This window comes from Trichomonas vaginalis, chromosome IV (assembly GCF_026262505.1).
Source record: "Trichomonas vaginalis G3 chromosome IV, whole genome shotgun sequence".
NCBI lineage: Eukaryota > Parabasalia > Trichomonadida > Trichomonadidae > Trichomonas > Trichomonas vaginalis.
In genome coordinates, this window is record NC_067206.1 from 22404231 (window position 1) to 22426335 (window position 22105).

Sequence of the window (22105 nt, forward strand, 5' to 3'; positions counted from 1 at the left end):
TTACAAAAATATGAGTATTTAAATACGAAATATATTATTCATGGATCAAATTCCAAATTGATTCTTATTAAAATAATTCTTGGGGATAATACAATTTATTGATATAATGAAAAAAGAAAAAATAAGATGTATTCGGATTCGAACCTGGTTTTTCTGACCCCAAAAATAAAGCAGGTTAGCAAATGAACCTCATAATTATTTCATATAATTTTTATTTTTAGCTATAAGATTTTTCCTCAAACTTGCTTACCTGCAAATATACCTTCAGCTTCATAATTGATCAAAACTTACAAGGTCAAAGAGTAGCTTAATACTGCACATTTCAATATACTGTTTACTTCATTTTCAAATATTATTACATATTGTTCAATTAACGATTTTTTCACAGATGACTTTACTAACAAAACTGACCCATTCGTATCGCTCATTACCAACTCACAAAGTCGAAAACACAAGTTTCTGCGTCCACAGAGCATATGATTTAATAACGGATATCATTTTTAAATAAATGTGTATCTATTAACGAGCATTTTCATTAAATCTCATACAACAGAGAAAGAATACGAGTATAATATGGTCAGAGAGACTTGTGTCAGATTTTGAATTTTGTAGATTTCAACACAGTATCTCAATTTTGCATACTAAGATATGCACCTCTACAAATGCTTTTCATATCCACTCCGACTTCAAGCGTAAATACTTCCCATCTCTTACAATCATTACTTTTTTCGAACTCCCTAAAAATTTTTTTTAAAAAAATTTTATTTTTTGACACTTTGCAAAATCTTAATCTACATAGTATATAGACGCTGTGTTTTTGCAAGTTTTTTTGCCAAAGTATTCAAAATTCTGGGAATTTTGCGGTTAAAAATAAGACCCAAAATGATTTTAAGACCCACTTTTTCCGTATACTGTTAAATTTACAGATTTATATTTTTTTATTATATATTTCAATCGAAAACGCTCATCATGACTCGTTTTCTTATTAATATAAATAGAGATAGTGACATTATACCAACAATTAATGATGCAACCAATCGCTCTATCATCAATTTAACGAAATGAATGTTGTAGAAATCGAGGAAAGCAGGGATTCCTCCTTTCAAATAAGCTTTGACCATCAGTTGAGTATATCTAACAAATCTAATGAAAATTGATATTTTGAAGCTATCTTCACTTTCAGACAAAAGATGTTCGATTTGATAGACATCTTCAATCTGAAAAGCCAATTTAATACGAGCAGTATTTCTTGTTAGTAAGTCATAATGGTGTAAATTGTTTTTCAATGCAAATAAGTCTTCATCTTTTGATGGAAATCCTAAATATTTTTGAAAATCTTTGTAATATCGATTCAAACCTTTTGGACAGAACTTAGACTTAGTATATAACAATAAATATTTACCGGCATTATTATAATTGTTTGAGTAAAGGTAAAATGCCAAATTTGGTATCAAATCAATGTTATCTTTGATATTTCGAGAGATTTCTTTGGAAAGAGCTTTCAAATATGGACTATCTTGATTGGAGGCAAGGAAAGCATCTGCATAGAGTTCCTTTATTTGATTTTCTTTTATTAATTTAAGAGCTAAATCTTCGTCAATGGAAAGTACTTCTTTTACAAAATGGTATCGACCTTCTGAGTCAGTAGCACAAATTTTATATAGTTCTTCACTTGGTTTTTGAGTTTTATCATGAATTCCTTTGATTATTTCAAGAATATTTTTAGGAATCGTATTTGATTTAAGATATTTCTGATATCTGTAGCCATCTTGTGGTAAAATGAATAGATCTGTTAAATTCTTATGTGTGGCCTTTGTTGGAGGGAAATATTCGGTGATTTTAATTAAATTTTCGTAAAGTGAATAATCTGGTGCATCAGCAGTGCGAATTATTGAATATAATATCGTGTCGGATTCTGCTCGAATGAATGCTGCTTTTAGAGGATCTTTTTCAGTAAATAAACCAATTTCGTAAAAATAAGCAAGGAAATCACCACATAAGTCTAGACCTTCTTGATAACATTCTTGCATTAACTTAAATGGTAAATCTCCTGCAGCTTCGTGGTGAACTTCGAAAGTATAATATTCTGCAACAATGAACTTTGCTGTAGTAGTATTTAGTCTTTCTAGTATGTATAACTTATCTTTAAATGAATCTACGCTTGAAGTAACATTTAATAAAAATTTTTTCTCTTCTTCTGTACTACTGTTGAAATCCCAGAAGTTTTCTACAGTAGGTCCATTTTTTCGATGTTGTAGAGTGAGATATCTTGGTTTTGTCTGTATATATGAAAGATAAAGTACTGTAAACAACATCGAATTTCAAAAAAAAATTTCAATATTTTTTTCAAAAAAGTGACAAAATATTTGATTTTACTCTGGAAGTGTTTTTCCATTAAAAATATCCCGTTTCCTATAGAGATTTCATTTAATGAATCATCAAACTGTAGATATAGACATATTTGTCTTGATGATTTGTTGATTAAAAGAAATTTAGAAAATTTTGAAATAATAGAATTTTATTTTTTTATTTTAAACATTAATGCCTGATCCGGAATCTGATGGGATAGAATCAGAATAATCATCATCAGGTAACTGAGCTGGTTGAGGGGCAGGTTGTGGCTTTTCTTCAACTGGAGCTGGTTTCTGAGGAGCTGGATTGCTGACAAGTTGTTGGTTAGTTGATGGCTGGTATTCGGATCTTGAAACAGTAACTCCAGAGCCAGATGAGTCACGATCTGGAACGGATTTGTTCAAGCAAGCAACGACAACAATGCAAATGATAACAAGAACAATAACGATAGCGCAGATAATGATGAAAGCGACAATACCATGGAAGAGTTTTAATGGTCTTCTGTTTGCAGCGTACATTGCGACCTTAAATTCATTTTGTGCATTTGAATCTTTTGGAATATTGTACTTGAGATTAGCGTTGATTGAATTTTCAGAAACGCTGTTTTCATTTTGAGCTTGTAAATTAATTTTGTTGGATTCTTCAATTGGAATGTTCTTTACTGGTGCAATTTCTTGGAGAGGGTTCTTCCTATTAAGGATCGCAGCTGCCTGCTGGCAGAAGAATAAAGAAAACATCATTAACTGTGAAAAAAATGAAGTTCTAAGAAAATTTTATATAAAATTCTAAAATTATTATCGATTAAAAACGCTGAGTTAGAAGAATAGATAAATACTTGATCGTTTAATGTTTATGTACTCAATTGAAATTATGAACGATCAGGATAACTCAATTTTATCAATATTTTATTAATTATTAGCTTATATGATCATATTGCTCAATAATTAAATAAATATTGATTGATAATTGAATAGTTTATGTAAATAATTTTGATAGAGCACGATCAGCATATTCAAATTTAAGTTGATCAATTTTCTTTCAAATTGATAATGAGCCATATTTTATTCATTTAGTTTGTCCATCTAAAATATAATAACTTTGGTCGACCAAATATTTAATCGTCCTATAATGACGATAAAATATATTTTCTGAACATTGCTTCATATATCGAAATCACTGAGCGTCTGACTAATAACAGCTTAACTTTTTATTGGATTTACTTTAATTTGCACTATCGAGAAATTGTTATTGAAAAATTACGATCTGTCTGCTTCATGAATTTGATAAAACATTCATTCTTTTAAAAATGCTCAATAGCCATCAATTCTTATAATAAAGATGCTTAGTACATTAATTCTTTGAATTATGGCATAACACAATTGCTTGATGTCAAGTTGTGATTTGATTCTCCATATTTTCTTGCTTTTATAAAGCTGTAATTCCTACAAATGTATCAGTGCAGTATTATATAGAAGAATTGCTTCTATGGGTTGACAAATTATGTTTTTCAAAATTTCATATAAATGAATTATAAGTACCCATGAAAAAGTTTGAAACCTTGTAATAACAGCCTTGCAAAATAGAAAGTTTATGATGAGTTTTCTCAATAGAACACAAAAAGCAACAGAGAATGATTTATGAATTGGAATAACACGTACTGATCGATAAATTTTCAAAGTTGATGTTATTAGTTAACCTTTTGATGAGAATGTTAATAATAGGATTGAAATTAAAATCACAGATCTGAAAATCATTATTTATGATTCTTTATCAACTGTCGTTTTATTACGCCTGAACTAATATTAATTACAAGCAATTTATTTTCTAATTTTGAAAGAATATTTGTGAGATTTTTGAAAAATAGCAATTGACTCAACATGTCAATACCATAGTAGGTAATTTATTTAAACTAAGCAAAATAGTTGAATTTTTGTTTAGATTTTCGCTGATCATTTGTAAACGCGAAAAATGATTCGAAATAAAAGGTACATTCACTAGGCGATAACAGTAAAATGGGATGAAAATAGGATAAATAGCATCCCTATATAGTGCCTAACAATATTTATACGGGCCAAAAAAATTTGGCTAGAGATTTGGCGAGTTAGAAAATTTAGAAAATTGAGAGGGATTTTTATTTTTGAATTTTTTTTGGAAAGTTAAAATTGCGATTAAAAATCGATTTCCAGGAGAACTAAGCATCTCATCATATATTTAAATCGATAAAAATATTAAATAATAGTTGAATAGTATAACAACGTGAAATTATGGCTGAATCTACAGAAAAAATGAACATATTTGACATTTTTGAAAATTCATACGTTAGATGGTGACAGACTCATAAACGATACTTTAGCTAAGATTGATATATGGTTTCAACAACACATGGTTAAAATCGTAAAAATATTTTAGATTTCAAAAAGATATATATGGTAATATAATGGAACAAAGTCAACAAATAGCATGTTAAATATGTTATAATTAACTTTTTATTAGATCCAATAGTAGATATCGAATGGTTTCCAGCTTTATGGTTAAATATTTTCTTTTCGAGCTTCTCTTTAACTGTTGTATTAAGGTTGTAAATTTTTGATGCTAGAAACTATGGAATCTTCTTTGCTGCTGCATTTTTCTTGAGAGTTCTTGCAATTTCGAATAGATCTGCGCATTGTATGAAATGGAGGCTTTAAAATATCTTGAAAACAGAATAGGACTGCTTTTCCAAAGGAATGCTTACTTGTAAATCAGAGAGTTTCAAAATTGAGATCAAGATTATCATCATAACTTTCGATTTTACTGCGAAAAAGGAAGACAAGTAATTAACAAATCATTTACTGTTGTTCATCAAAAGAAGAAAACTTTGATAACAACTAATGATGATAAAATCAAGCTATCTTTTAATATTTTAAATTGATAAGACATTCAAAATATTTGAATGGTTTAAAATATTTTCTTTTAATTTCTATAAGATATTATCATGATTATATAATAAAATTTAAATTTTTATTCAAAAAGGCAATATTTCAAACTTTTAATTTCAAAAATCTTAATTCTGCAATAAGTGTATTTAATTGTAGCAAATTTAATGATCTTTCGTCATGCTTAGCAATTTGGAACTCATAAATTAATGATTTCTTCAAAAGTCAATAATTCTCTAGTAACTTTTCTTCAAACCCTAACCATTATATTATAGGTATAATGGAGAATAATTGCAAAGAAAGATAGCCGAATTTACTGGGTAGTTCTTGTGATGCGAAATAATTGCAAATTAACACCTAGTTTTAACAGCATCAATCTCTTTTTGCTCTCATTTAAATGCATTCGCACACTTTAATTTTGAAATATAAGAGTTTTGGAAATTATCAAATTTATCTGCTCAAATACTATAGATCTTCATAAGTGTTAATAGAATCATTAGCCTTACATATAGTGTTTAATATAATGATGCACATTATACTGGGATTCATTCCTTATTCATCTAGTTATTATAAGATTTACAACTCCATGAAAATTTAAAATTTTGTCAAAAATAGTGAATGTACCTTTTCGAAATGATGTTGTTAATAATAATGTTTCGTAATAAATTTTAATATTTATTGCCAAGAATGCCTGTAATTCTAAAAATATTTTACGATTAATTAGTTGTTCTCCATTTTCCGAAAATATTATAAAATTAGAATTATTTGCGAGTACTAACTTAAATTTTCTTGTTTAATATATTTAAGGGTGGCTTCCGACCAAACTGTCACTTTTTGGCCCAAGTGAGAAAATTTCGTAATTTATAACCAAGTTTTTTAAAATCTATATTTAATAAAGATTCTATTTTTCTTATTAAATTTCAAAAATGAGGGGGTTCGGAATCGTCCACAAATTGCCGAAAGGGTTTTTGCCAGTTTTGAATCCGCTTATTTTTATCGACCAAAATTATAATAAATATAATTTTCGATAAGTATTCTACCCAAATGATTCTTCAAAAAATATAGAGGAGCTTTATGAATAACTCAAAATCCGGGAAACTCAATATTCAACGAGAAAAACGCTTAACGAATCTCACTTTTGGTGTAAACATCACAAAAAATTGAGAGAGCTTTCTGGTCGGAAGCCTCCCTTAACGATCACGAATCAATTCATTTTTGCCAACATTCAATAATCTGCTTTTATTTGTTGAATCCTTGTATTATTTATTAGGTATTATATTTTTCATGTCACCTTTGATAATACAAAATTTGAGACTATTCAATCGAAATTGAAATTTCAATAATGATGATTTCGATAACTAATTTAATTCTCAATTATATGCTAATAATAAACTATACAACATCATGTATTACCATTTCAAAACATTTCAATTATAATTTTATTTCAAACAATGGAATCTCACGAAGCTAACTGGGGATGCAAATACTATGGAAAAGATTTCGAAGTGAAAGTAGGCAATCTTAATTTGATTGGACAGTCCTATGAAGATGTACAAGGCGAACCGCGCCTTATTTATGTTTTCGTTCATGGATTAGGTGTTTCTCTAACATTTAAGCATGATTTCTATCCAATTGTTAATAGTATGGGAGGTGTTGCATTCGCTTGTGATCATATTGGTCACGGAAGATCTCCAGGCGATAGAGTTTCTTGCCAAATCCCTGAAATTGTCGAGGAAACACAAAAGGTTATTCAACTTGCAAAAGAAAAATATCCAAACTTACCAGTAATTCTTCACGGCCACTCCATGGGAGGACTCACTGTTGTTTCTTTAGCTATGAATCATCCAGATTTTGTCAGAGACAATATTAAAGCAATGATTGTCGAATGCCCATGGATTTCACAATGCCCACAAAAACCAGTAGGATGGTTTACAAGAAACGCTGTTAAGTTGATTTCGAAATGCTTCTCAACAATGAGAATAGAAAGTGGTGTTGCTTCAGTCTGCGAATATGAAGAAGAGAGCTGGAGGAACATGCACCTTCAAGACGAGTACAGATATTCTTTCTTGACACCTAGATTATTTACATCTGTTGAAAACGAAAAGATATACGTAAATGCCAATCCTGATAAGTTCCCCAAGGATGTTCCAACATTATTCCTTCAGGGAAAGAAAGATATTTTAGTTCATCCAGAACAAAACATTGATTGGATGCAGAAAGTTATTAATGCTTCACCTGATGCTCCATTCTCTTACAAATCATACGAAATTGGATCACATGTTCTCTTGAAATGCAAATGCAGGAAGCAGGTCATTGATGATATATTCGAGTTCATCAATAAATATATAAATCCTGCACAGTAATCCGGCTTATGTAGTATATCTAAAAAAATGAATTTAATTTTTAATATTTTTATTCTTTTACAAAACAATTAGAAGAAGTGATCTTATTGCCAAATAATCGCTTGCAGATGTCTTGTTTAGTTATTATTACATTTATTTCAATAATGAATTTTAAGATTTTCATTTATTAATAGAATTGGAATTTAAATTATGTAAATCCGATATCGTTCAGCGGTTAGGATATGTGGTTTTCATCCACAGGATCGGGGTTCGATTCCCCGTATCGGAAAAAATTTTAATTTTTTTTTTCAGTTGCTCCGGCAACTTATGATAAAAAAGCCTAACTGTAAAAGAATTTTATGAAAACATAAATAGCATAGATCAAATAGAAATAAATTTTTATAGTATGATTATTAAAAGGTAAAATTAACATTTCAAGATTGAATCTTCCTTGAATTAAAACTTGGCAATTCTGACGTCGAGGAGGATCTGTTGAGCTCTTTGGAGAGCATCAACAATCTGGCGGCATGAAATTCTCTTCTTTGTAATTGAAGGATCTTCTTGAACGAGTTGCAAACTGTCGGCTGCGTTGAAGACATCCTTAATCATTGCTGGTCTGAGCATGTCGGATGACTTCTGAACGATCAAGTGGATGATTGTTTTTGGAATGACATCTTTAATTTGTTCACTGATGATGTTAAAGTAGTCTTGGGCAGAGACCTGTAGTTCTCTGAGTTCTTCTCCTTGGTGCTGAGTGTAATTCTTTGAGCTTCCGAAGAGTGTTGAAATTGAACATGGATCTAAGATCGGAGGCCTTACAGGAAGAGGTCTTTCTCTTAAATTCTTTGCCTTATGAGCGAACAATCTCTCATTTCCTCTGAAATCTGGTCTCTTGTTGTTAATAAATGATCTTTCAGCATCAATGAGGTCGTTAATGAATTGCCTGCATTCTGGGATGCATCTTCTGATGCAATCATCGACAACTGCTCTGATGGCGCCATCGAGAACGTTGAATCTGTCTAATTCCATAAATTTGACTTCGGTGTGGAGATCAAAGAGAATTTCAACGACATCGTCAATGGCTGCAAGAGAAGGTTCTTTAAATTGGTCAATAATATGAGCGCAGATGTGATCGTAAGCGTCATTTGGAGTAAAGATAGGAACAGCAATTCCTGTATGGTTCTTGATTTGATTGTAGAGGCTCTTGATCTCGACTCCATTCAGACCTGGGAGTGAATCAATCTTCGTATTGAATTTATCAGCGAATAAAGTTGCGATACGACCGCCATGAGCATTTTTAGCTTCTTTTCCATCACAACCTCTTCCATTGAGATAGTTATTGAATATTTCGAGGTATTTCGAAATAACATCCAATATGAAGGCGTTTAATGTTGCATTATTATGGGTTGGATCAGAACCATAGCCTTCAAGCTCTTTAAGCTTGTCCTCAAGCATTGTCTGGATCTTATGGCGTAAAGCAGGCATTGATGTCCTGATGTGGTCCATAAGTAATCTATTAAGGACAGTTGTAAGATACTTAGTACCGCAGTGATCCGCAAGGTCTGAGTAGTCACGATGATTTTCGAAGAACTCTCTTTCTAATTGCCTTGCTTTTTCCATTGGCATTTTTGTATTAATTGCTTGTTGAGATCTGTTAACAACCCCGATGTAACCGAGCTTGAGTGGGTATATGCGATTTTCAAGGACTTCTCTTGCATTTGTTCCTTTGTCCATGATATCAATCTTTGTTATGACACCAATTGTTCTATCACCCTTTGGATCGACTTCTCTAGCAAGTCTCAATGCATCTGAGTTTGCGATATCTGCATTTGCTGGAGTAACTGCGAGAATTAAGCATTCAGGTTTGTCAACGAAAGATTTAACCATGTCATGGATATCTTGGACAATCGATGCTGGTTGTCCATCAATAGCAACTTTAACAAGACCAGGTAAATCGACTAATGTAAGGTTGAGAACATTTGCCGACCAAAGTTTTAATCTGATTGGATCTTTGGAAACATTTCTTCCTGAACCAGTAACTCTATCTGTTTCTTTGATAATTTCGTCGTTTATTTTGTTGAAATCTGTGAAAATCTCGCCTGGCTTATGAGCAAATTCTCCATACTCTTGTGGCTTTCCTTTTTCTGGAGCCTTGTCAAGATGGACAAGCTGTAAAATAAGAGGACGACGTGTGACAATGCCAGAACCACGTGGCAAGAAATCACGTCCTACGACAGCCTCTAAAACTGAGGATTTACCTGAACTTTGGCTACCAACAACAGCTATTTGTGGAAGCGATATGACATCGGAGCCAACTGTGGAAAAAACATCTTGGAGACTGTTAATAATAGGAATTAAATCCTCCATTTTTTTTAATTGAATTATGTCAAAATATATAAAAGTGACGAGTCGGCTCTTCATCGGGGATTGCAGCCGTTTCTATTGATGTTAAAAATAGCTCTGATATTGATTAAAGAATATTTCTATTTAGTTATTTTTGAAAAACGAGATAGGCAAACTTTCTTCCATCAATTGTCAGTAGTAGGATAGGATGGGTTTTGTGACTTTTTTTGTTACATCTATATATAGACGATGCATTAAAATATATTTATAAATCATTTTAAAATTAAATTTATTTTTTTATTTTTTTAATTCGTAAGAAAATGAGTATAACAACTAATTCATTGAAATCTTTAAAGTTCACTAATTCAGAATTAGAAAATATTTTAGAAAATTTTGGAGACGGTTCTTATCCAACATATATGCAGAATGTGAAAGAGTTTTCCAGATTGTTGAATGAATTTAAATATAACGGACCAATTACTAAAAAGGCTATAATGAGATATTTATATCCCAAAAAAGTTGAAAAACAGGAGAATATTCCTCTTTATGGTCCAGAGGACCTGGGCTCAGAGAGCCTTGAAACACCTCCTGAATATTTTGAAGAAAAAATTAAACAAGATGAATATTATAACGATGAGATTGAGAAATTGGAACAATTAAGAAATGAAATAGATGAAAAAATTAAGGAATTAAGAAATGCTGAGAATGAAGTAGAGGGTTTAATGAATATCCCAGCTTCAGAATCAGAAGTTCAAAAATCACATGAGGAAAGATATAAAAATTACTTTTTGGAATCTACTAAAAATTTATTAGATGGTGATATTGACGAAACACTTTCAGAAGAAGGCACAAAATTTATTCATAAACATAAGTTACAATTTATTGACGATGGAGATTATCCATGTATATCACTTTCACCACCTTTAGATTCTGAGAAATTCAAAAAAGCACTGAAAAATGTAACATATGCAACAAATACGATTAAGAAAGAAGACCATGATATTTACACAAATTATTATTTAAATAAATGCACAGGTGTTGATAAAGTTTTTGATTTATTAGATAAAATATCAAAAGAAACCATTGGAACCTATAAAATTTTGTGTGATTGTGGTTTCATTATTGAAGATACCAATAATGTTTCATATGAAAGAACAGCACCGAAGGAAGACGAAGTGGAAAGGTCTATACCATTCGTTATTAAGAATATAAAAGATATGAAAACGTATAAGCATTATATTTATTCATTTATTTCAGAAAAAATGGAAGCAACCACATAAACATCATCTCATCATTTTATAGCTATTCATACATTCCTTTTCAAAGTTGTGAAATTAAATAAGACAGGAATTAGATTTAATGTATCAGGGTACGCATTCTTGAGTAAATTAAAATGTATTCGTCACGTCGCAGATGATAAAAATTTATGTGTTCTTAATTCATTTTATGGACTTTAGCCCTGGACTCTCTGAGTCTCGGACTTTAAAAAAAATAAACTTTATTTTTATTCTTACATAAATGAACAAAAATGGAACAGCTAAAATGAATGATAATCAAATAAGAGCCGAAGGTAGAAGGTTATTTAAACGCTTCTATAACATTCCTGATGGTGTTAATCCTAAAACTCGTAGAAGTTATTTAAATGAAGCCATAGATGCATATGAAGGATTTGACATTTCATCAGAAAGTGAGAGGTTAGCAAGAATGTTAAATGTTAATATTGATTTCTATTATTGTGATCCTCAACCAGAAGACGTAGACATTAACAAGGTAGACTTTCCATTAGTGGAATCAATAATGATAGATCCAGAATTTGAAACAGTAAATATTTTATTAACACAGAGTCCATGTGGAAAACTTCACGCTGACAGAATAACAGACGTTGAAGCACTCACAGGATATAAAGTTTGCCCCTTTTGCAAAGAAGAAGTATATTCTATCCGTGATGATCCAGAAAGGAAAAACCAAAGAAGATTTTTAAAACATTGTGAGAAATGTAAAGAAAATAATGGAAGATTAATTCAAGACGTTCAATTGCAAAACACACAACAACCATATGCACCACATATTACGAAACAGAAGATATATCAATGGCTATTAGCACATAATTTGCAGGAATATTATAAACCAACAAGATATTATATTACTTTTGACTTCGAAACATTAGAGACTAAAGAAGAATTACAACTTTCTGAGTGTGCAACTTTAAACGCTTACTTAAAACCATTCATGGTATCATCAACGGTTAAATTAAACGATAAAACATATACGAGGAATTTTTGCTTAACTTCGAGTGATTCTTTTATTTCTGATTGGATTGAGTTTTTATTTTCAACCTGTTCATTAGTTGCTAAATCAAATATTGAACAATATGAAGAATTAATGAAGTCGCAAACGGACCAAACGGCGGGGACTTTGTCTCATACATTAAATGAGAAACAAAAGGAAGCAATGAAAGAGCTTTTAGATGAAGAATTTAATAAAGTGAATATCATTGGTTTTAATTCGGGAAAGTTTGATTTAAATTTAATTCTTCGTGATTTAAATACTGCAAAATGGAAGATAAAATCAATGCTGGGTTCTTCTTCTCAATTTAAGCAAGTCATAGTAAAGAAAACAAACTGTCCATATGAATTAAGATTTATTGACATCAGAAATTATATAGCGGGTGGAACATTAGACCAATTCACTCAAGATTTCGGAAACAATAAATCACGTGTTAAATCCTTTTTCCCTTATCAATTCATCACATGGGAGAATTACGAAGATGAATTATATAAAAAGGAACCATTCACTCAAGATTCATTTTATTCAGCATTAACACAAGAAACAATATCCGATTCAGATTATCAAATATATCTCAATGATGCTAAAAACTTTAAGAATAGATTAGAATATTTTATTCATTATTGCAATAAAGATGTTGAAATTATGATTGACCCAATCGATAAAATTATTGAAGAAACATTTGTTTATAAAATTGACATGCTTCATAATCTTTCTTTATCATCGAATGCTTCAATGATTCGTTACGCTTTAGCATATAAAGACTTTAATCCTAATGAAAAATATCCTGAGGAAGAGATAGAATCAAGTTTTGAATTAACAAAAAAGTATTGGAAATATAAAATTGAATCATATAAGAAACAAGATAAAAAAGCAGAAAGGGATACTAAAAACAATGTTTCAATGGATGACTATCAATACTATCACGATTTAATCCTTTCATCTAAATGCAAAATGTGTGGTAAAGCGTTTACATATGCAAATAAACCAACATTGGATAGAATAGATAATGAAAAACCACATACCAAAGAAAATTGTCAGTTAATGTGTTGTTATTGCAATGTCGTAAAATCAAATAAAGATGAAGATGTTCAACGTTTAAGAATCAATTTAAGAAATTATGCATTAAAAAATAATTTACCAATGACTTTAGATTCAGTTGAAGCTTATCACATTCTCCGTAATGGAATTACTGGTGGTTTATCAAATGTTCAACATAGAGTAAATCTTAAAGGAATCACGCACATTAATAAACTTGCATATAATCCAGAAACTAAAACTGTATCAAATGAGGACACCACCAACATTATGACTCATTTCGTTGGTGTTGATTTTAATTCATTATATCCTTCATCATTTTCATCTAATCCCCATGATTTCATTCAATATACTGACCATAAAATGTATATGCCGGGAAGATTGAATGGTGTTATCATTTGTGATACAGCAACAAAGAAAGCAAAAGCACTGGGAATAATTAAGAAGAAAAATACTTTATTCGTGGCTGAAGTAAAGGGTCACATTGATGAAAAATACATTAATGATTACATAAACTTTTTACCGATAATAAGAAACTTAGATATTATCACAGATGAAAAAACAATTGGCAGTTTTATGTATAATTCCATGAAATCAAACAATCTACCGGTTGACCAGAAACAGAGGAAATTAACTCAGTTAGCATCAACATACAACCAATATCAACCATTTTCTTCTTATTATCTTTGGTATCTAATAGACAGATTTCATTTTATCATTGATGATATTCAATCAATTTTAACATTTACGAAAAACACTTGCTTTAATGAATTTGCGAAAGAATTTATGAACGAAAGACAAAAGGCTGAATTAGAAGGAAATAAAGGAAAAAGTTTATTTTGCAAGATTTCGCTTAATGGATCATATGGTTACGATGCAATGAATACACAAAATTACGCAAAGACTAAAATAATGAATGCACAGAAGTCACGCGTTGCATGTATGTCAAATAAGTTTAAAAACATAAGAGAAATAGGTGAAGATACATATCAAGTGATGCTTAAAGATAGATTTTATAGATGTGATACATGTTTACAAGAGGCATTCTTCACTTTAGATAATGCTAAATACTGGTATTTGGTTTTCATTTATGATTTTATGTATAAATGCATGGATGTTAATCGTTTTCATTTCATTGAAGGTGATACTGATTCATCTTATTGGGCAATCGCTGGCGACCCAAATCTTCCTAACACTCAAGCATTTCAAGCAATTGTTACCGATAAACAATTTTATGATAAAAACATTTTCAAATTCGCACCTTTTGATTTCTTCTGTTTTGATGAGAAATTTAAACCTAAATTAAAGAATAAAGCTGAAGAAAAAGCACATGAGAAGAAGTTATTGGGTTTAGCAATTGAGAAACAAGGCGATAACATGGTTGCTTTATGTCCTAAGTGTTATACATCATTCAATGGTTCAATTGATGGAAGTGATTTTAAAAAGATTGCACAAAAAATGAAAGGTGTTAGTTTACGACAAAATAAACAATTAACACCTAAAAATTATTTGGATATAATAAATGATAAATTGATATTTGATGGTCAAAATATTAATTTACAACTTAAAAACGGGTCAATGACTCGCTTAACAATTGGTAAGACTGCATTAACAGGAGCACACACTAAGGCTGTATGTTGTGAAAATGGATGTTGTATGCCATTTATTTAATAAAATACCACAGAAGAGACAAAAGGAACCGTTAATGATGGTTTTGATACTATGATTCAAAGAGGTGGGCACCCTTAAAACATTGATTTTATTTTTATATAAATGAATAACACAGATTTAAAAATTTTAATTGATGATTTAGTATTTAATCAAAATTTTCTTAATTATTATGATTTAAAAGCATATCTCCAAAAATATAATAATAATATAACGGGTGATGATATGGAATATTATTATCCATATTATAAAAATGAAATTTTGAAATATCATAATAAAATAATTTCTGAAATTAAAGACAAAATTAAAAATAATGAATATATAAAGGGAAAAACTAAATCACAACTTAAACAGTTAAAAGATTTCAAAAATAAAGTATTAACAGAAGAAGATATTGATGAATTATATAAATTATATAATCCCGAGCCGCAAAAACAAAAGGAACAAAACGCCCAGGTCCTTCAGACCATAAATGAAGCACAAGCTTTAATTTATGATTCATTAGTTAAACCATATTCAGCCCGACTTTTAAATGAAGATCAACTTTTGGAATTCATCCTTCAACATAAACTCGAAGCGGGAAAGTATATCAAACCTTTATATACAGCATATTTAAAACAAATGAATAGAATACATCCAGAATTAATGAAAGGAGGAATGAATTCCAAAATCAAAGCAGATAAAATTAAACCACTTGCAACACCAAAACCTCCAACGACAGTACCGCCTCCTCCTTCAGTTAATCCTTCATCATTCACTTTATTATATCCATTTCAAACATTAAAGAAGCAAAAAGATTTTAAAAAGGGTTTCAAGATATTAAATAAACCAATTGACCCAAAAATTCAACCGTTAAAGGAAAAATTTAGTCGCCCCTCATTTGCACCATATCCATATTCATACGAAATCGATCATCTGGAATATTCAAAAGGAAACGTTACTTATTTATTTGCCATTAACATTAACACTAGATATTTATATTGCATTCCAGTGAAAGGGAAAACAGAACAGGAAACAAGAAGAGCTATACAATACTTACTAGATCATGAAAGAGTAGATAATATAAGGGGTGATGGTGATAAAGGATTTCAGGCAGCTATGGCTCATTATTTCCCACAAATTAATTTTTACTTTTCATCCTCTCCATATACGTTTCATAATAAAATAGTTGATGCGGTAATGAGAACTCTTAGAGATGCGTTAGGGGTTAACGGTCAGATATACTGGGATGGAAATCATGACTCCATCATACAGCAGTTAGTATATTATTACAATAATACATGGCATAGAACTATAAACATGAAACCGGTGGAAATGAAAAATGATATTTCAAAAGAATGGGAATATATTAGAAAGCAAATGGAAAAGTTAAATGATGTTAAACGTGAACAAATTCGGGGCTCATGAATTTTAAACAAGGAAATAAAGTTTTAATTCATCTCGATTATGGAAAAACTGATAAATCAATGACAAAAAGAAGACGAAGATTTGACACAATAGCTGAATTTGTTAGATATATTAACGGCAATGCATTAGTTGAAGTTGACAATAAATTAATAGAAATTCCGATTTATTTTATTACTCCATTATATTTAAATAATATTTAATTTTTTTTATTTCGTAAGAAATGAGTGACAACAAAGCAGTCAAGAGTCCAGACAATGAATATAAAAAGAAACTAAACAGAATTAAATCAAAAATATGCTATTACAAAAAGAAGTCGCAATGCGGTGGGGTTGAAAACGATAAAGAAATAATCGAAAAATTAGAAACTTACCGTTCAATCATTAAACTGAGTGAAGCAAAAATAAAAGAATTTAATAGAATAAATAAATTGGTTGGAAGAGATGAATTTAATAAAGATGAATTTTTAAACTCTATCCAAATTTAATTTTTATTCCTCTTCGACAACATCTCTCTTTCCATCATTACTGCATAACCACATTTTCTCAATTTTAGTGGTTTGTTATTTTTAACATGTTCTTGCATCATTTTTATCATTTCCTCCCTTGTTATGATTCGTGGTAAATTTTGAGCTTGTGGGGTATTCATTTATGATAAAAATAAAAATTTAAATTATGCCGTTCTAAAGTTTGAGACAACATGACATTTTGACAACATCATGGTTATTCAATAATTAATTATTTTTGAAGAACTGAAGGGGTCACCAGGTCACCAGGTCACCAGGTCATTTCACTTCTCTGAAAAAATGAGACAACATGACATTTTGACAACATCATGGGTTATTCAATAATTAATTATTTTTGAAGAACTGAAGGGGTCACCAGGTCACCAGGTCACCAGGTCATTTCACTTCTCTGAAAAAATGAGACAACATGACATTTTGACAACATCATGGGTTATTCAATAATTAATTATTTTTGAAGAACTGAAGGGGTCACCAGGTCACCAGGTCACCAGGTCATTTCACTTCTCTGAAAAAATGAGACAACATGACATTTTGACAACATCATGGGTTATTCAATAATTAATTATTTTTGAAGAACTGAAGGGGTCACCAGGTCACCAGGTCACCAGGTCATTTCACTTCTCTGAAAAAATGAGACAACATGACATTTTGACAACATCACAGGATTAATGCAAAAATAAATTCAAATCATACTTTATAAAGCTTCATTCACAGGTATTTCATCGTCAGTAAATGATTCCTCATTATCGTTTGGTTCAATTTGTTTATATAATCCTTTCATTTCTTCTTTCAAAACATAATACCATGTTTGTTTACCATCTATTTTTCTTTGTTTCCTTTCACATTTATCCTTAATGCTCATTTGAAAGTTTTTGTCTTTCATGTCTGATGGTTTGCAGAATAGAGCATTTTTACACGTCATACCTGCACATAATTCATCATAATGTGTATTTATCCATTCATCTAAAGGATTTGTTGATAACTCGATTAAATCTTGTTTGGCTTCAGTCATCGGAATGATTCGTACATTAAATGATGAAAGGTCATATTGCATAAAATATGTTAAAAGGTTATCATAAAATTCCTTTGTGCATGAATCCATTAAATTCTTGAAGTAATCAAATTGACCCTTGAATTTACCATTAACTCTTAAAACTACGTATCTTCTGTCTCCAACTTCAATTTTGACAGGGTAAACGTTATTAGTTACGAAAATGAAGTTTGCAACATTCTGAGCAGTTCTTCTGGGTTGATTCTTTTCATTAATTCTAATCTCATTATCCGTTATAATTGATTTCAAAGCGTTGAAGTTTGCGAGTCTGTCTTCACCTACATTCTTGAGTTCATTAAGTACAAGAAACATTTTATTCTCAACTACTGAGTTGAAATTACCCGTTAGCTCACTTATTTCAGTAATATTTTTACATGAATAACCAGCGAGAAGTTCAGAAATAATATCTGTAAATCTGTTTTTACCTGTTCCCTGAAGTCCTTTCAAAATAATTGCTGTTTCATTCTTGATTCCAGGATGTTGAATCATTGATGCAATCCAGCCGAGAAGGTATTTATACACTTCATCGTTATTATCACAAATGGCTTCTTTAATGAAATTCATAAACATCTCAATTTTTGAAGTAATCAGGCTTTTTTCAAGAATGTTGTATTTATAACCCTGAACGTTGAGAAAACATCTGGAGAATCAGATTTAAAGCAAACACCCTTAACGGTTAATGAAGACAATTGATTTAGTAGTACATCCCATGCTGTTATGGTTTTACCTTCTTCTTTAAATAATTTAATCATTTTGAGTGACTCTTTCATGTTTGACTGAAGAACGAATGATATTTGATTCATTTTGTCGTGTATGTTGTAATCTTTCTGAATGAAATATTTGTTTCCACAATCTACAAAACGAATTACACGTGATAAATCCTCAATTACTTCAGAAACTGTTTTTATACTGATGATTTTCAGCCTTGCGTCTAATATCTGTTATCAAAAACGAGTCATCAAGTTTGATATCAAATGTTATTTTTGGCTTACGTAATAAAGGTAAAACATATTCATCATAATATTCCTTTTGATAAAGTTTTAGAATCTTCACCAAAACAAATGGAGAAGTCATTAAATGTGCATATCTACTACGTGCTTTTTCAAAATTACTTTTTGCATTTTCAGTTAAATTGCAGAAGTTTAAAACGTTATCGTATGCTTCATTAATCAAATGATTAGGTAACGAATTAATAGCTTGAAACAGTGTGAATAATGTTATTTCTTTTTCTAAATTCATGTTTCCACCATCATTATGTACTTCAAAATCACAGATGCCATCAACTATGCTCTGAGCTAGTTTTATCGTCAATGTTTACATCTTTGTTTTCAATTCATTATACTCTTATATTTCTTCCGCCTTCTGTTCAACTCTTACCTTAATATTCAAATCATTTAATATATCATTCACTGTTCTAGTTAATGTCGAATCATAACTTCCACGAATGAATGAGTATGTATTGATTGGTTCTGATGCATTCTTGCGAACTCTTGATTCAGCCATAACCACTAATGAACGCTTTGAATCATCAATAGAAGTCATTATGTCAATATCATAATCATTGCAGGAATAACATTTAATCATTCTGTTCGAAACTGCATAGAAGAAATTAGTGTTGCAATAAATGTGAAGACCTCCTGATGCGGTTTTAACGATAACATCTTTATCCGAAAGTTTTGATAAAATGTCTTTTCTAACTGTTTCTTTAAGTTCATCATTGTATGATTTATTGATATCAACATCTATAATCGTTAAATTTGAAATTTTATTTACTAATAAAGCTGTACCAGTTTTCCTTCCTCTTCCTCCATCATGTTTGAGGTAGTTATGTAAATCAATCTTGTTTTCACCAATTCTTTCGTTGAGGGTTTTAGTTTCTGCCACAACTAATTCCGCAACTAATGAATCAATAACTTTTTCATCAGAAACGATAAAGTTGCTGTTGTTGTTTGTTGCTGTCATTTATATAGGAATAAAAAAATAAAAATAATTTTAAAACTAACTTTATTTTTGGACTGCATCAAATTTTCTGTGATGTTGTCAAAATGTCATGTTGTCTCATTTTTTCAGAGAAGTGAAATGACCTGGTGACCTGGTGACCTGGTGACCCCTTCAGTTCTTCAAAAATAATTAATTATTGAATAACCCATGATGTTGTCAAAATGTCATGTTGTCTCATTTTTTCAGAGAAGTGAAATGACCTGGTGACCTGGTGACCCCTTCAGTTCTTCAAAAATAATTAATTATTGAATAACCCATGATGTTGTCAAAATGTCATGTTGTCTCATTTTTTCAGAGAAGTGAAATGACCTGGTGACCTGGTGACCTGGTGACCCCTTCAGTTCTTCAAAAATAATTAATTATTGAATAACCCATGATGTTGTCAAAATGTCATGTTGTCTCATTTTTTCAGAGAAGTGAAATGACCTGGTGACCTGGTGACCTGGTGACCCCTTCAGTTCTTCAAAAATAATTAATTATTGAATAACCCATGATGTTGTCAAAATGTCATGTTGTCTCATTTTTTCAGAGAAGTGAAATGACCTGGTGACCTGGTGACCCCTTCAGTTCTTCAAAAAGAATTAATTATTGAATAACCCATGATGTTGTCAAAATGTCATGTTGTCTCATTTTTTCAGAGAAGTGAAATGACCTGGTGACCTGGTGACCTGGTGACCCCTTCAGTTCTTCAAAAATAATTAATTATTGAATAACCTAAATCATTTACTCACAATATTTTTGTACAAAACGACCCCAAGCTTTTAACTTCTTTTCTGTAGTTCATCCATTACTTCATTACCTAATTAATTACAGACATAAAATATATTTAGTTCATTCGGTAAGCCTAAACCCTTTGGGTTAAGTGTGTTCATTGAACTCTATACCATGCGAATACAGTCATAAATGGTGGCATGTATTCTTTACTTTGTCCCGTTGTTTGTGTATATCCTGAAACGAAATGTGTATGGTTTCCTTCTCCCTGAGTGTCACTCCAGTAACAATTTATGGCAAACTTAACGTCGTCTTTAACATCATATCCTTTACCTTTTGTCATTCCTGACCAATCCCAATATCTATGCTTATGCCAACCTGCTTGAGATGTGCTTAAATCTATGTAGTGACTATGTGCAGGTAAATTTTCACCTGAAATCGTTTTACTTTCCCCTGTTTCCTTTGAAGAGTTTGCACAATACAAAAACCTGTCAACTATTTGTTCCCATGCACCAACACCAAACATTACTTGAGGACCTCTTGCATCCATAGATGTATAAATAGAACCTACTGGGTTCATTAAATCAAACATATGAGATATTATAGGATTGTCTCTTTTGAACTTAAAATATAGTGTAACTATTTCAGGTTTCTTCTGGTTTGTGTCAGAATATTTTTTATAATATAATCTTATGTTTTCAGGGTAGGTAAAATCTTGACTATAATATTTATTTCTGTCATCTGTATAATAATATACTATTCTCGTTTTTTCTATTGCATTATATCTTTTATATCTATAATAATCTAAATATAATGTTAACTTTTGTTCATCTACATGTGGTGTTCTGACATCATCTCCATAGTCATAATAATATGGTGCTGGAGCTGGGTCAGGCAATGTCATATCTGCCATTTCATAAACTCTTAAATATTTCTTTTGTTCGTCTCCATATAAGTTTAAGTAGCAGTTGTTGTCTAATGGAACTTTAACTTGTGTGCCATCATTCTTTTTATAACTTACATACATTTCATTGTTATTTTTCGGAATGAGTTTCCACGTATACCATTTTTTAAGGAGTGTACAAACTGCCATCTAAAATATTTATTTTTCTTCATTGACAGAAAAGTCGCCAACAATAGTTTCAATATTTTTTGTTCCTATCAAACTTTGGTATATTTCGTTAACATATGTTTTTATCTGCTTTCTTCCTAACTCATCATTAACATATGTTTTATCCGCTTTAAGGTCTAAACATCCTGAAACCCATCCTGTATCAGCTTTAGTTTTTAAAATCTTTGATGTCCATTCATGATACCATTCAACATTTCTTTAATTTCATTATCTTTTTCATCCACATATTCCTTATCTTGCCTTCTTCCCTAACTCATCGTTAACATATGTTTTATCCGCTTTAAGGTCTAACATCCTGAAACCCATCCTGTATCAGCTTTAGTTTTTAAAATCTTT

The 22105-nt window shown here is 30.6% G+C and overlaps 10 protein-coding genes and 1 non-coding gene across 11 annotated transcripts, besides 2 other annotated features; 6 read left to right on the forward strand and 5 right to left on the reverse strand.

Annotated features, from left to right (window-relative positions):
• Positions 1-950: 950 nt before the first annotated feature.
• Positions 951-2315, reverse strand: TVAGG3_0147480 (uncharacterized protein; the record flags this gene model as incomplete). The annotated part of the gene is made up of 1 exon (XM_001324855.1): positions 951-2315. One exon carries the CDS (start codon positions 2313-2315, stop codon positions 951-953), a length of 1365 nt encoding a protein of 454 aa, XP_001324890.1.
• A 185-nt stretch (positions 2316-2500) lies between these two features.
• Positions 2501-3108, reverse strand: TVAGG3_0147490 (uncharacterized protein; the record flags this gene model as incomplete). The annotated part of the gene is made up of 1 exon (XM_001324856.2): positions 2532-3092. The coding sequence occupies one exon, from the start codon at positions 3090-3092 to the stop codon at positions 2532-2534; it is 561 nt and encodes a 186-aa protein (XP_001324891.1).
• Positions 3109-4333: 1225 nt separating this feature from the next.
• Positions 4334-5896: a mobile genetic element.
• Positions 5897-6683: 787 nt separating this feature from the next.
• Positions 6684-7674, forward strand: TVAGG3_0147510 (acylglycerol lipase protein; the record flags this gene model as incomplete). Its single annotated transcript, XM_001324857.1, has 1 exon — positions 6719-7630. One exon carries the CDS (start codon positions 6719-6721, stop codon positions 7628-7630), a length of 912 nt encoding a protein of 303 aa, XP_001324892.1.
• A 152-nt stretch (positions 7675-7826) lies between these two features.
• Positions 7827-7898, forward strand: TVAGG3_0147520. The gene has a single exon. It is a non-coding gene; the product is annotated as a tRNA-Glu (tRNA).
• A 92-nt stretch (positions 7899-7990) lies between these two features.
• TVAGG3_0147530 (dynamin family) lies at positions 7991-9988 on the reverse strand (the record flags this gene model as incomplete). The annotated part of the gene is made up of 1 exon (XM_001324858.1): positions 8066-9976. One exon carries the CDS (start codon positions 9974-9976, stop codon positions 8066-8068), a length of 1911 nt encoding a protein of 636 aa, XP_001324893.1.
• Positions 9989-10232: 244 nt separating this feature from the next.
• Positions 10233-22105: part of a mobile genetic element that runs on past the window's edge.
• On the forward strand, positions 10273-10984 carry TVAGG3_0147550 (uncharacterized protein; the record flags this gene model as incomplete). Its single annotated transcript, XM_051224517.1, has 1 exon — positions 10273-10984. A coding segment is annotated over one exon (712 nt), but the record flags the coding sequence as incomplete, so codon positions are not given.
• Positions 11471-14947, forward strand: TVAGG3_0147560 (DNA/RNA polymerases family; the record flags this gene model as incomplete). The annotated part of the gene is made up of 1 exon (XM_051224518.1): positions 11471-14947. One exon carries the CDS (start codon positions 11471-11473, stop codon positions 14945-14947), a length of 3477 nt encoding a protein of 1158 aa, XP_051109504.1.
• On the forward strand, positions 15050-16351 carry TVAGG3_0147570 (integrase core domain containing protein family; the record flags this gene model as incomplete). Its single annotated transcript, XM_051224519.1, has 1 exon — positions 15050-16351. One exon carries the CDS (start codon positions 15050-15052, stop codon positions 16349-16351), a length of 1302 nt encoding a protein of 433 aa, XP_051109505.1.
• Positions 16572-16835, forward strand: TVAGG3_0147580 (uncharacterized protein; the record flags this gene model as incomplete). The annotated part of the gene is made up of 1 exon (XM_051224520.1): positions 16572-16835. One exon carries the CDS (start codon positions 16572-16574, stop codon positions 16833-16835), a length of 264 nt encoding a protein of 87 aa, XP_051109506.1.
• On the reverse strand, positions 17569-18237 carry TVAGG3_0147590 (uncharacterized protein; the record flags this gene model as incomplete). The annotated part of the gene is made up of 1 exon (XM_051224521.1): positions 17569-18237. The coding sequence occupies one exon, from the start codon at positions 18235-18237 to the stop codon at positions 17569-17571; it is 669 nt and encodes a 222-aa protein (XP_051109507.1).
• TVAGG3_0147600 (phage tail repeat-like family) lies at positions 20795-21664 on the reverse strand (the record flags this gene model as incomplete). Its single annotated transcript, XM_051224522.1, has 1 exon — positions 20795-21664. The coding sequence occupies one exon, from the start codon at positions 21662-21664 to the stop codon at positions 20795-20797; it is 870 nt and encodes a 289-aa protein (XP_051109508.1).